The sequence below is a fragment of the Halictus rubicundus genome, chromosome 13 (assembly GCF_050948215.1).
Source record: "Halictus rubicundus isolate RS-2024b chromosome 13, iyHalRubi1_principal, whole genome shotgun sequence".
In the NCBI taxonomy this organism is placed as follows: Eukaryota; Metazoa; Arthropoda; class Insecta; order Hymenoptera; family Halictidae; genus Halictus; species Halictus rubicundus.
Window position 1 is genome coordinate 2,790,868 of NC_135161.1, and position 13,977 is coordinate 2,804,844.

Below are 13,977 nucleotides of genomic sequence, written 5' to 3' on the forward strand. Positions count from 1 at the left end.
ATAGTATTATTCCTCTTAATACGGGAACTTTTAAAAGGCATTGTGAATGTTTCCATAGCGCTGTCAATGGAGTTCAAAAAATTTGCTTTTAAATAATTTGAAAAAATAAGAGAATATTTATTCTTATTACCAACTGAACAACGATGTGTTACAGCTTTGCCTAAGCCCTCAAATATTTCATCTAAATATTTAGCTCGTAATAGTGTGCTCCAGGTGTCAGTTGTTTGCAATTCGGGTGAATAATGAATTAATGTATTATCTTAGAAAAGTACACATGTAGAAACATTGCCTAGTAAATGGGTCCGTACAAGCATGGGCATCATTCTCTATGAAGTTGTTAAAAACGACAACTTTCTGGAGATTAAGTGAAAGTATTCAGAATATTTCGTAGTCAGTACTGGTGAAAAGGAAGTGTCGATAACAATACACATCATTTTATAATTATATATTTGCAATAATAATTATGGTAAATGTTGGCAAAAAGGGACCCAGTTCCATTGACATTGACCTTACAATGTGTTGTCAAGGTTAACATTCCGAACAACTTGTCCCTATACATGTAGCCGTCGCTCGGTCTTAGTTTCCGAGATATTCATTAAAAAACTTGATACAAGTACACTTTTTTTCTGGGACAAGCTGTCACCGAACAGTAATTAAAATACAGAATCATATACAGCAGTGCTGGGCACATTCGCCTCAATTGGGGCAAAACCATCCCCACCGTGACGCCCTCTGTCCCCTTCCAGTAAGCTCCGTTACCATGGGGAATGGAAGCGTTTCGCCTATCGTGAGTAGCTACGAGGGTATGTTGGGGCAACGATGACACGAAACATAAACGAACACGACGAAGGTACGCGTTGCATGGAAGAAAGGTCGAGGACCGATACGGAAAAAGTTTCCTCTTAGCGGTGGAAGTTGGAAAAATTTTCGTCCAAGAGCCGACGGAGTAATACACCTGGCCATTATTTCCTAATAACTCGGTAAATACGCTTCAAATCTAGACCGATTGGTGGTGGAACTAAGCGTTTGAGGGGTCCCAACCGTGCCCAGCACTGATATACAGGATCTCAAGGAGAAGGAATAGTTGAAGTTGATCGGCGTTAGGTGCCTGAGAGGGTGGAGAGCTTGCATGGTCCGCACTTCGCATGGGTTTTTGTATGTACGTCCTCGCCGCCCCCTCACGCACCTAACATCAACCAACTTCAAATTGGTGGGATCGTTTCTTTTTTTGAAGTAACGAGCAGAATGTATCCAATGAACAATTGGTTCAAGCTATTAATATTATTTTTGACTATCCAGTTAATACTTGCAGAATAAAGTGTACTCGTAATCTCGGTTTATCTAAAGTGTTTTGGGAATATCTCGAAAACTGACACCGAGCGACGGGTGCATGTATAGAAAAAAGTTGTTTAAAATGTTGACCTTGACAACATACATTGCCAGGCCAGGTCACTGGAGCTGGTTCCCCTTTTGTCAACATTTACCATATTTATTATATTGTAATTCATGCAGTAACACGTACGAAACTAGTTTAACGATTAACATATTTGCATAGTTTAAGCAATGTACGTTTGTTATTAGGGAAAAGACGGTATTCCCGGCTCACCAGGACCTCAAGGAGAATCTGGTCAACCTGCCAAAATATCCTGGGATATGATAAAGCTAGAAAAAGGTGATAAAGGCATACGAGGTGAGCCAGGTCGACCAGGCCCTCTAGGTCCGATAGGTCTATCTGGAGAGAAGGGTGCGATTGGATTTGAAGGGTTCCCGGGACTTAAGGGTACTGCTGTAAGTGATACTAGAACATGGCTATTTGATCTTTGTGGTGACTTTTTGATTGGATTTCTGTAACTTTCTATTGCTTCCAGGGTGATCGCGGTTTCCCTGGACAAGATGGTGTACCTGGCAGGCCAGGTGTTCCAGGTCGTAAAGGAGAAAGTGGTCTCAGTATAAAAGGAGAAGCTGGAGAACCTGGTTGGCCTGGATTGCGTGGAGAAAAAGGTGAACCTGGTTTAGATGGAGTAAGAGGTGAACCTGGTAAGTGGTGATAATTTACTTTCAGACACTCTTTCACTAAATACGTGGAATACATCTTAATTTTTGTTTTGCATAGGTTCATGTCCACCGTACAATATTGCGGAGGGTTTCAAAGGTGATAGAGGGTTTCCAGGAGAAAGAGGAGTACCGGGAATACCTGGAAGAGATGGATTGAAGGGGGATAAAGGCCTACAAGGTTTCTCGGTTAGTAAATAAATTGTTTTTAGATTAGTATCTAGGTTTTGTAAATCCAATATATAAGCGTAATGTGAAAAGTAATAACAACATTTAATAAAATTAGGGCCCTCCTGGACCGTCAGGTTCAATCGGTGCTCCTGGACCAGTCGGAGCACGAGGATTGCCTGGTCCTCGTGGAGAAAAAGGTCCAATGGGACCAATGGGCTTCCCCGGTGAACCTGGTCGTGAAGGACCTAGGGGATTCCCTGGTGCACCAGCTCCAAAAGGAGACAAGGGCGAACCTGGAATTTCAATGAAAGGTGCTCGCGGTTTGACTGGCCCAACCGGTGAAAAAGGAGAACAAGGTCTTCCAGGACCACCAGGAAAAGACGGCCCTATTGGTTATCCAGGATTACCAGGATTTGCTGGTGAAAAGGGGGATCTTGGAATTTCTGGAATAAGTGGTTTACCAGGTGCACCAGGAGAGAAGGGAGAAACAGGACTAATTGGTCCTCCAGGTCCACCTGGTGTAGCAGGAACTCCTGGTATGGACGGAAACAAAGGTACGTGTATCGATTCCTATCCTTATTGAAACTGATGTTCTCTATGCTTCAACTCAAAAACTTATATAAAATTGATTCTATACAGGCGAACCAGGATTGCCAGGAGAACCAGGTAGATCTGGTCTTCCAGGGTTCCCAGGTACGAAAGGAGATCGTGGGGAACCAGGTATTGACGGACAAAAAGGATATCCTGGACGGCGAGGTCCACCTGGATCACAAGGCCGAATTGGTCTAGAAGGTTCACCTGGTTTGAAGGGCGAACGTGGAGAAAAAGGCTCACCAGGTTTCCCTGGATTGCGTGGACTAGATGGAAAACCTGGACGTCCAGGGCTAACTGGGTCCAAAGGAGACACAGGTCCTATCGGCGAACCTGGTGCGCCAGGTCCCGTTGGATTCGACGGACCTAAAGGTGATCAAGGACCAGTCGGATTCCCAGTATGTATTTTGGAATAATAAAATTCAACTTGTCTTTGTGTGCATATGTACTAAAGTTTTATTGTGGTTTGCTTTACTAGGGTCGTAAAGGAGAGCCTGGTCAGGTGTCTGAAAAAGGACAAAAAGGTGAACCAGGAATGCCAGGAATTCGTGGACCTCCAGGACCTTCTGGAAGAGATGGTATAGATGGTGCCAAGGGTGAATCTGGATTACCTGGTGTTGGGCAAGATGGACTGCCTGGTCCGAAAGGAGACGCCGGTGTACCAGGTCATGATGGCTTACCGGGATTAGAGGGGCAGAAAGGAGACACTGGAGTTAGAGGATATCCTGGATTGAAAGGAGATCTAGTATGTTTGCCTAGTAAAGTTATGAGTTTCTGGAAATAAATGATCTCACTCGATTTTAACTTACATTTTGAATTAATTTCAACAGGGGCCGCCAGGTACACCAGGCGAACCAGGGACGCCCGGTATCGATGGGTTACCCGGTGAACGAGGTGACATCGGTTTACCTGGTCCACCTGGTTTCCCAGGAGAAGACGGTGAAATGGGAGCTCCAGGTCGTCCAGGCCTTAATGGCGTTAAAGGAGATCGAGGTCTTTCAGGTAATAACAGGGAATTAAAAAATATTACTGCACTGATTGTACCAAAAATTAGTTAACTAATAACATATTCTGTCATTAAGGTCCTACTGGATATCCTGGATTGTCTGGTGGAATCGGAGAGAAAGGTGACCGTGGACCACCTGGCCCAACAATCCAAGTTAAAGGTGAAAAGGGTGAACCAGGTGTTCCTGGACGACAAGGTTTATATGGAGAAAAGGGTGATAGAGGTTTGGAAGGCTTAGCTGGATATGATGGGGAGAAAGGAGATAGAGGCTTACCAGGCCCAGTCGGAAATCCGGGACCACCAGGACCTATGGGTGTTAAAGGTATGTATACTTTGGGGTATTATTTTACGTAATATTGTTGATGCGATCGAAACCAATAAATAATGTTTGCGTCATTTATACATAATCGATTAATTACTTCAGGTGAAGAAGGGCCGGCCGGACCTACAGGTTTTCCCGGAGCCACTGTCAAGGGTGAGAAAGGTTTGGCAGGATTGCCTGGAAAGCATGGACGAGAAGGAATATCTGGAATACCTGGACAAAAGGGCGAACAGGGTTTGCCTGGTCTACCAGGTCACAAAGGAGATCAGGGTCCTTATGGACCTATTGGCCCACAGGGTGAGAAAGGTGACACAGGTCCCAGTGGAATTCCTGGCTCACCAGGTAGAGATGGTGCCCCAGGTTTTGAAGGATTGCCAGGTCAGCCAGGTGAAAGAGGTGAAAAAGGAGATGTTGGATTACCAGGGTTAAGTAGTCTACCAGGACAAAAAGGAGAACCAGGACCTCGAGGTGATTATTAAGAAATTGGTCTTATTATATTATTAAAATTAGATTTTGCGTTAATCAATAATAAGGAATATAAAACATTAACATTTTTAAATTATTTTTGAAATCAGAGAATTATCTTATCTTTTATTTTGCGTGAGAAACAAAAATCTCTGAAACAAAAAAACTTTAGGAAATTTAAAATTTGAAAAGACATAGTAGTGTTTAGTATTGAAGATAAAATAAAACTTTATATATATTTTTTTTTTTGGAAATGTGAATGAGAGTGCCACTAAAGTACATACTCTTAACACTAGGTTCAGGGAGCACTAAAAGTGACTATTTTACATTACTTTATAACAATACAAAAAACAAAAATGTGCTGCCTAAATGATTAGTCATTTCTTTTTAATAACATATACCTAAAGAAATAAATTTGTTGAATCATGGATATATCTTTAGAATCCTAATAATTGTAAATTAAAAATATTAGAACCCGTCGTTCTGACCCGTCCAGGTTTTTATTTTCAAGTAAATAATGAATATGGGGCCATTCCACACGAAATTGGACACTTTTCGGAGTAGTGTTTAGGACTTTGTTCAAATTAGAATATCTTGTAGTATTTACAGTATTTAGATATAGAATGTTATCTTAAAGAATTTGGAAAAATTGTTCGTTTTAAAGACCTGTAAGATAAAGTGTGAACCCTTCTTCATTAAATTATGACGGCTAAACTAACAAACCGATGAAAATGATATTATAGGTGCTTATAGCGAAAACGTAAGAATATTTAATAAAAATTATTTCAGTTGTAAAAACATCTTTTTTAACAATTTATTTTTTAATTGCTTTAAACAAACACAGTTTTTGTAGCTGGGATATATTGAAAAATTAAAAAAAAATGAAGATATAGTCCCACGTCTTTCCTTTACGGACCTGGTTTTAAAAGAGCGGACATTTTCAAATTGACGAAATAGGACGCGGACGATTGACACGCAGTACTAGCAGCGGTCGGGTGTCTATAAAAGTTGTTCTAATATCATGTATGCAACAGCCAGAACACACAAGGCTATATCATCATTTTTTTAAATTTTTCAATATGTCTCAGCTATAGAAACACTGAATTTGTTTAAAGCATAAGAAGCTGTGAAAAATATTTGTTTGAACTGAAATAATTTTTATTAGTTACTCTTATATTTCCACTATAAGTACTTAAAATATCATTTTCATCGGTTTGTTAATTTAGTCGTCACAATTCGATGAAAAAAGGCTGACACTTTATCTTCCAGGTCTGGAAAACCAGCAATTTTCAAAATATCGAAAAATTCTTTAAGATACCTTTATATGTTACTAAAAATATTAAAAAAAATTTTTTTTTAAATAATGGATAAAAATTAATGGATAGGTATAATACTGTTATATTGAAGAATTCATAAAAAAACAAGGTTTCGATTAATTTGTAGGACCAAGTGGACTAGACGGAGTGCCCGGAGAAAAGGGTGACAGAGGTTGGGATGGTGTGAATGGTGTAAGTGGAGCTCCTGGAGAGAAGGGTGATATGGGTTACCCCGGTCCGACTGGATTAATGGGTGCCCCTGGTTACCTTGGTGACAAGGGTGACAAAGGTGACGATTGCATCGAACCACCGATGGGACCAAAGGGAGACCGTGGATACCCTGGTATGTGTATTGAACAAAATTAGGGTAGTACTAATGATTTTGTGGTTCGTGCCACTGATAAACCTATGGGGAGCGAGCAAGGGGGGGGGGGTGGGAGTTTGTCCGCGGTAATGGAGGCACTTCCGTGACGTTTATCATCCAGACTTTGGCGACATATACAGAGAAATTACTGTATACAGTTTTGTTTTGAAATAAGGCGAAGGTTTGGGATCGGCTTTCCCCGTATTTCAGATCAGGGTACCTATGCTTTTTCACTTTGTTTTCGACTGGACCGAGAAAGAATACGGAGAGTAAGCGAAAGGCCCGACACGGCAAAATACATTGTATAAAGTGGTCGGTCGAGCTCTATGGCCGGGTCGGCCATATTTTGCGTTGGAAAGGGATAAAATATGAAGCAATTTGAGTATTACCGTTGTTCGGTCGTATTCTCGGTTCATGGCTGACACTTTCTCACTTGTTCATTAATTTGTAGCTTATATAGTCAGTTATCTTGTCAACAATTTATTGTTGCTTTATTTATATTTGCCTTAAATATATATTATTTTTGGTGCTGCCCGAAAAAATTCCGGATTTTTGTACGTATTGTATTTTTGATCAACTGTACGTTGATCGCGGAACTGAAGCGCGCAGTATGCGATAATTCGTGGTGTACACATCGTTTATAAATGCGTCTGACACATACATCAGACATGTTCGTTTGTATATGTACCCGAATTTCCACCTTCACACGCATCAAATAAATACTGTTCCTCGACTGCCTGCATCGTTTCGCGTCTTGTCGTTCGTTCGCCGCGGCTGTCTTATCTGTTTAATTAACATCACAGATTAGTACATATTCACATCTACAACGCATAGGATGTACTAAATCACATTCATGCATAAGCACTTGTAATTTAAACTGCATTCCTCTATTATTTTTACTAATTGATTTAGTATTTTTTGGAATAAGTAAAACTTTCATTTTGTGACAACACAGATTCACATAGCAAGTATTAATAGAAATGCAGAGTAAATTTTAATCTTTCATCTTGGCTCACAGGAAAACACTGAAGTTGCTGAAGTTCAGTAACAATTTTCCACATAAACGTTATCGTATTTTACAGGACCTACAGGGCCACCAGGACCACCAGGAGAAAAAGGAATGTCAGGACCACCAGGATTCCCAGGATTGGATGGATTTAAAGGTGCTCAAGGGCTACCAGGGCCTATAGGACCATCTGGCCTCCCTGGTTTACCTGGACCCGTTGGTGCACCAGGTGTACCAGGTCTGCAAGGTCCTCCAGGAGCTTTAGGTCCTGCAGGAGAACCCGGTCTGCAATGTGAAGCTTCGCCTGATTATTTGACTGGTATTCTGTTGGTCAAACACAGCCAAAGTCAATCAGTACCGGTTTGTGAACGAGGACATATCAAGCTATGGGAAGGATACAGTTTGTTGTACACAGATGGCGATGAAAGAGCACACTCGCAAGATTTGGGTAAGTTTTCAAAATGCATTTAGTAAAAATCGTTAGTCTAGTAACTATAGTGACGTTAAATGATCAACAAACTCGCGTCCAACTCGTAAATCTCGCATCTTATACGAAATTTCGTCTTCTCCAGTAATAACAATAACTTATCTAAATAAATTGTCGCAAAAACAGGTTACGCCGGCTCTTGCGTAAGAAAGTTCTCAACGATGCCTTTCCTATTCTGCGACGTCAACAACGTCTGCCACTATGCCAGCCGGAACGATCGTTCTTACTGGCTGTCAACCAATAGTCCAATTCCCATGATGCCAGTGGAGGAGACGGCAATAGAAGGATACATCTCCAGGTATGTTTAGCGTTTCCTTTAAGAAAAAAAGACACGGAAAAGTTTCAAATAGCTCCCGTCATTTTCTTGCAACGAAAAATCATTTTACGGTGTAGCGTTGTAATCGCTCGGGTTGGGGTTATTACGCTATTTTAATATTCCCGCTAGTCGAGAGGGGGCGGTTACTAGAACTCTCCTAGAATTCCCTATTTGTTAACTAATCGAAAGAGAAATCATTCGTGCCTCCAAGCACTGGATAGCGGAGAGGTTTGCACGAAGGCTAAAGAAAACTGGAGACCGTTGTCCTTAAGAGCCAAGACTCCATAGACTCGCGATAAGGTAGAGTGACCACGTTACCAACAAAAATAAGCGAAAAATGGTTTTACGTGCCTCAACTTTTCGTCCTTATATGAGAATATTTTTTACCAAGACGGATCTTAAGTCAATGGCTGAAGGCTGTGAACGGGAATGATACAGCAGTTACCGACCTGCTGACTCTGCAAAAGTCACGTGACTTGTTCTGATATTCGGTGTATAGAACCCGTTCATGCGAATGTTGACGCGATCGGAATGTTCCCGACGTGACGTGAGAACTGAAACAATCGTTTTGCGACCTTTGGGACTACGGGGATGATACACGCCGATGCTCACAACACGAGCACGGGTATGCGTGTTTACTACGGCCTTTCGCTCGCGTACTGTACAAATTTTCCCTAGGCTCGTACATCCATTCCGCGGTGTTTATCGTTTTAAAAGGGAGTCCATGCAGTTGCGGCAATATAAGTGCTCCGCTCTATTAGATGCAAACGAGCGATTGAGGACCAGTCGCATCATCCACGCGCTCAACCGAATATTCGGGGAGTAGCATGAATCGAAATAAGCACTAGATCTTGGCCAGACTGCCACACCTAGGAGCGCATCACTCGACACGTAATGTGGGCTTGAAATGAACTCCGGTGTTGGGATGAATGACTTCGACCGCACGAGATCTCATCGCTTTTCGCGACGCGGCGAACAATATACAGTAAATTCTGGTTGTGAGTCAGTGCCAACTTCACGGTTGGGAGTCAGTGGACTACTCACACCACCGCGGGGTATACCCGGCTCTCGAGCTTCGCTGTCCGTTTCTACATGCAACATTGTATCGGAGAAAGACAGATTCTCAGCCTTCTTGTCACTATCTGTCAGTAGTCATAGGTTTATGATAGATAGATAGGTTTATGATTTCTCAGATTTCGTTTAATTGTCAGTTGCCAGAATCGCGCAACTGACTTATGACAAGAATTCACTGTAGTAACAGTCAACTAGTGCGACCGGAAAATTCCGGGGCGAGATGGTCGATGCCCACACGTTAGCGTCTCACAATACCGAAGGGAAACAACCAGGTGGTGACGGCTGGACACGCTTGCGTGGGCTGAGCGACACCTCTGTTGTCCAAACGATATTGTAAGCTCTTTCTGGAATTATTTTCCAACTGGCCAGTGATCGCGCCAGCTGTCCAGTTCCTCGTAAAGACACACGAGTACAATCAGAAAGTGCCCATAGAGCAACATTGCAATGAGCGACCCCTTGCTTCCTCAAACGAGTCTACGAGACATGTCCCGAATGATTAATGGCGCGGAATTCTTAGCGACCCACGGCCGAATCCACCTTTCACAGGGACAGATAGGAACGACCAGAAATTATGACAGGGCTCATTAATGTAGAATAGGATCACTAGGGGAGGGGGTGGTCGGTTGCATTCGATTTCGAGATCCCGGCCGCCTCCTAATTACCTCAGGGAGGCCACCGTGGGGTTTAGTGGGTATACCCGGCATTGCACACACTGCCGGAGAGTCCTACATACACCCGTTCCCCTCCCAGGGGGTTCGGGGGATGCGTTTGCCCGTTCGACTTAGTGGGGGACGTTAGAGTGTGCTCATGGTGGTGGAATGGGATAGTAGAATGGGAAAAGGAGGAGAGGAAACAGATACCCCACAGACTTATAGAGATAGACTGCGCGGTCTGTACGGAGCGCTGAAGGCTAGAATGGCCGCCGCCGGTCAACCTATCTTACCCGCACACCGATAGTTGGTGTGTAATATATATGTATATATCTCGAGGAAAATATACTGTCCAACTTGGTATCTATGAGTCAGTATTTTTCCTGTAAGCACAGAGCAGCACAAAGTATTTACTAACTACTCTGTGTGCTATATAGAAGAAAATAGGGGAACCAGGCTCTCTCCCCACCAACTCGCCAATTAGAAAGAGAGCGCATGACCGGCACTATTGCTTTCTCTCTCACTCTTTATACCCCGTCAACGCCATTGTAGGCTTCAACTCCCCCCGTAACATGGCTCAGTCTAAATATATAAGTTTATGAGATACTCAAATGAGCATCTTCTGGGGGCACTACTAATAAGCTGTACCACGGCGCGGTTTGTGCACGTGATTCCTCGGTTTGAGGCGCGTACGTACCGAGAGTAGAGTGGTCGGTTTGTCTACACTACCGGGTCAACTTGACCCCTTGCTTACGTACCGGGTTTCGCCGAACGCGTCGCCGGGTCGCTCCCAAACGTAGAGTGATCTTTCTCCTGCTCGCATCGACTCAGACCAGAGCAGAGCCGCCACATTAAAACTTGTCTCCGACTATAACCTTCCCCTTCTACGGCACTATTTCCCCACGCTTCCGCCACGGCACGGTCACGTGATGTGTTTCGTCTCTGCCATACATGTGTCACAGTGTCACGTCACCAATCCGGCACTAGCAGAGAGAGGGTAACTATTTCCCCTCAATTTGAGTCAATTCCCCTGATCAGGCAACTCTAGATCGGCCTCCTTCGATCCGTATCGAGTGGGAATCGATGCGCACTCATTGGGGAGTTCTACGCACGCATTCTCGCTAATGGGACGATATCCTACAAGTCGACAATGATCGAGAATATCGTCGTTGCGGGTATCGGTGGGGTCGATAGATAGAGCTCAATACTGCTATCGCTTAATATGTAAGCCACACGGTTACAATGTATCACTTGTGACGTGCTTGTTCTATAGAGTTCGTTTCTATACAAAGATGTTAATGGAATTTTTCGATTCGAAAATTACGAAATTGCTGATTGATCTTTTTAACATGAAACTATTCGATCGATAATAAGATCGCACAGATTTTTATAGATTTATATATTAAGAATATTAAGTATAATCTAAAAATGAATGTTATCAGTAACTGCTTTGACGACAACAAAATAAAAAATGATAAGGGAGACACGTGTAGACAGTTACTATGACTGCAAAGACTTAACTACCAGCCAATTTTTGCATTATAAATGTATTTCATCATAAAGCTTTGAACATGTTCAAATGTAGTTATAACTTTATTAATAATTACTATTATATCAACATAATATGTAGGTTATACTGTTCAATTAATAATTGAAATGTTCTTCGTTTTCCACAGATGCGTAGTATGTGAAGTTCCAGCGAATGTGCTAGCTGTACACAGCCAATCGTTAAACATTCCAGATTGTCCGAATGGATGGACCGGCCTTTGGATCGGATACAGTTTTGTCATGGTATGAAAACAAACTATTGTATCCGAATATTTAACTACTCTACAGCCGAGACAAATTAACTTATAAATATAGATTGTACTGTATCCACTACACCATCGCATAGTGGTACTAGAAAATGCACGGGTCTGTTGGGACCCAGTTATAAAACCACTTAATACGTTAGCTATCACGCGAGTTTACTGCATTTTACATAAATATCATTTGTTTCATTCCTGTCATAGGTAAACATTATCGGTAATAATTATTATGTGTTCATTTGTTCATGTTATTTAACCCCTCTGACGGTGGAGTCCAGATCTATTTTGACCCAGAGTATCAAAATCGTCATTCAATTATTCAGTTTCTGGCAAATTAGCTGAATGCACGGCCATTGCATTGGGAACATGGATTCTTTTTATTAAATTCCTTTTTTTAAATTAGTCGAATCTGATAGTACCATACGTGAACATAGTTTCGATCAAACACGTAAATATACTCGTTCAACGTGATGTAAAGTTATAAAGGATACCATGCTGTAGTAGAATCGCAGGTTAAAGTTCCGAAAATTGGTCAAGTCAGATTAACCTCAAATTTTGCACATAGCCCCATTTTGCATTAAAAACATGTTTTCCAAAAGGATTTCTGGCGACTTGAAAAAAATTTGGTATCATTTTATTGTAATTTTCTACCATACCGACATAACATTTTCTATCTCAAGAGTGCCAGCTTCAAAATTGAACAATATGTGAAAATTGAATTGAACAAAATTGTACACACTGGAACAATAATTTTATCAGTGAATAGAAAATCTAATTGAAAGACGATCTCCCTTTACATCCTTTGTCCCAAATCCTAGAATAAACATGTTCCGTGTTCTGAAGATAGGTAAACTGCTCGAGCGAATCGTATATGCAAACCGCAGTTGACGTGGTTAATTTTCCGTTATCTACATACGTACATAGGTTGATATTGCTCGATATAGTCGCTCGCAATGTTTCCTGTTGACATTCTGTACAGTTGTTCATTGTTGACAGTGACAACCAACGAAATATTCCGACATAAACGATGCAAACTAAATGTTCGCATTGTTGTTTCAGCATACTGGTGCCGGTTCTCAAGGTGGTGGTCAATCACTGTCCAGTCCTGGATCTTGTCTGGAGGACTTCCGCGCGACACCTTTCATCGAGTGCAACGGCGCCAAAGGACACTGCCATTACTACACGAACGAGTACAGCTTTTGGTTGGCCACTATCGAGGATAGGCATCAGTTCCAAAGGCCGGAGAAGGAGACCTTGAAGGCAGGAAACCTCAGGTCGCGAATAAGTCGTTGCCAAGTGTGTATAAAGGACACGTAGACCCATACACGCGCGTTTATACTTGCTCTCTTTTTCCCTATTCACGTTTTTCCTCTTTATTTTGTGTTCTTTTTTTACTCGAGAGAAATTACTACTGCCGATAACTAGACCATCCAAAAGAAAAAGAAATAAAGCTATGAAGAACAGATCGAAGTCTCGCGACGGAACGAAGGAACGATCGTCCGCCGGTTGATTCCCGAAGAATTCACGCCGGTGCGGCGCGTCGGTAACGTCTAAACAAAGAGAACGGCGTAGCTTCTTCCTTCGTTTCCTCCAATTCTCCTTGCATACATCTCACTCTTTCTTGATCCTCTTGTGGTTTGTCTCTTTCTCTCTATTGCTTCTACTTCAAAATAATCTCTTTTCATACTTTTCTGTCGTTCTGTGCCATTCTTTCCTTTCATCTCTCGCCGAGCGCCACTTCTCTTGTCTTACTGCCTGCCTTCGAGTTTCCCGCGAGCGTCCCCTTATACGCCGTAAGTTTTTTGTTTTTCTATAACTATTCAAACAAGTGCCTAGCGTACTATTTTCTAGCACGTAAAATAATATATATATATTATATATATATATTTATATCTCGTTAATGTCGTATGAAAATTAAGTTTATCGTACTATCATCGGACACTGCCCATATACAATATGGCATACTTTACACATTGTATATTAATATAAACGAACTTAGCCTGATAATCGTGTCAAACCAAATATTTAAGTGAATAGGTATTTTGCTACGTAGCTAATAAAATTCTATTTTCAAACTTTACCGGCTTTATTCTTTTCGTCCAGCCTATCCCCTTTTCATTGTCGTTTAAAATTAAAACCAGATATAGAAAGTGTGAAAGAGTTTTCTTGCTTACTTACTTAGGTGTGTGTATGATTGCGAGAGGTCGATGGCCTAATAAAGCATATACGAGAAAGAGAAACGAATGTGGTTTGACTCAGGTGTGGTGAATTCGGATGAGGTTGTTTAGAGATTACAGTCTTTTCTCGATATATGTCGCAAATACCTGGTTGATGAAAGTCGCAGAACCA

At 41.9% G+C, this 13,977-nt stretch overlaps 1 protein-coding gene across 1 annotated transcript in view; it reads left to right on the forward strand.

Annotated features, from left to right (window-relative positions):
* Window positions 1-13,708, forward strand: part of Col4a1 (Collagen type IV alpha 1) — a 46,937-nt gene extending 33,229 nt beyond the window's left edge. Inside the window, exons 14-27 of the mRNA XM_076799110.1 lie at window positions 1,582-1,788; window positions 1,869-2,037; window positions 2,114-2,241; window positions 2,339-2,777; window positions 2,863-3,212; window positions 3,293-3,559; window positions 3,645-3,816; window positions 3,897-4,142; window positions 4,245-4,610; window positions 6,051-6,266; window positions 7,370-7,741; window positions 7,907-8,078; window positions 11,497-11,611; window positions 12,688-13,708. Coding sequence (XP_076655225.1) covers window positions 1,582-1,788; window positions 1,869-2,037; window positions 2,114-2,241; window positions 2,339-2,777; window positions 2,863-3,212; window positions 3,293-3,559; window positions 3,645-3,816; window positions 3,897-4,142; window positions 4,245-4,610; window positions 6,051-6,266; window positions 7,370-7,741; window positions 7,907-8,078; window positions 11,497-11,611; window positions 12,688-12,945 — 3,477 coding nt within the window. The 3' untranslated portion in view covers window positions 12,946-13,708. The remainder of the gene's footprint in view (window positions 1-1,581; window positions 1,789-1,868; window positions 2,038-2,113; window positions 2,242-2,338; window positions 2,778-2,862; window positions 3,213-3,292; window positions 3,560-3,644; window positions 3,817-3,896; window positions 4,143-4,244; window positions 4,611-6,050; window positions 6,267-7,369; window positions 7,742-7,906; window positions 8,079-11,496; window positions 11,612-12,687) is intronic.
* The last annotated feature ends 269 nt before the right edge of the window (window positions 13,709-13,977 follow it).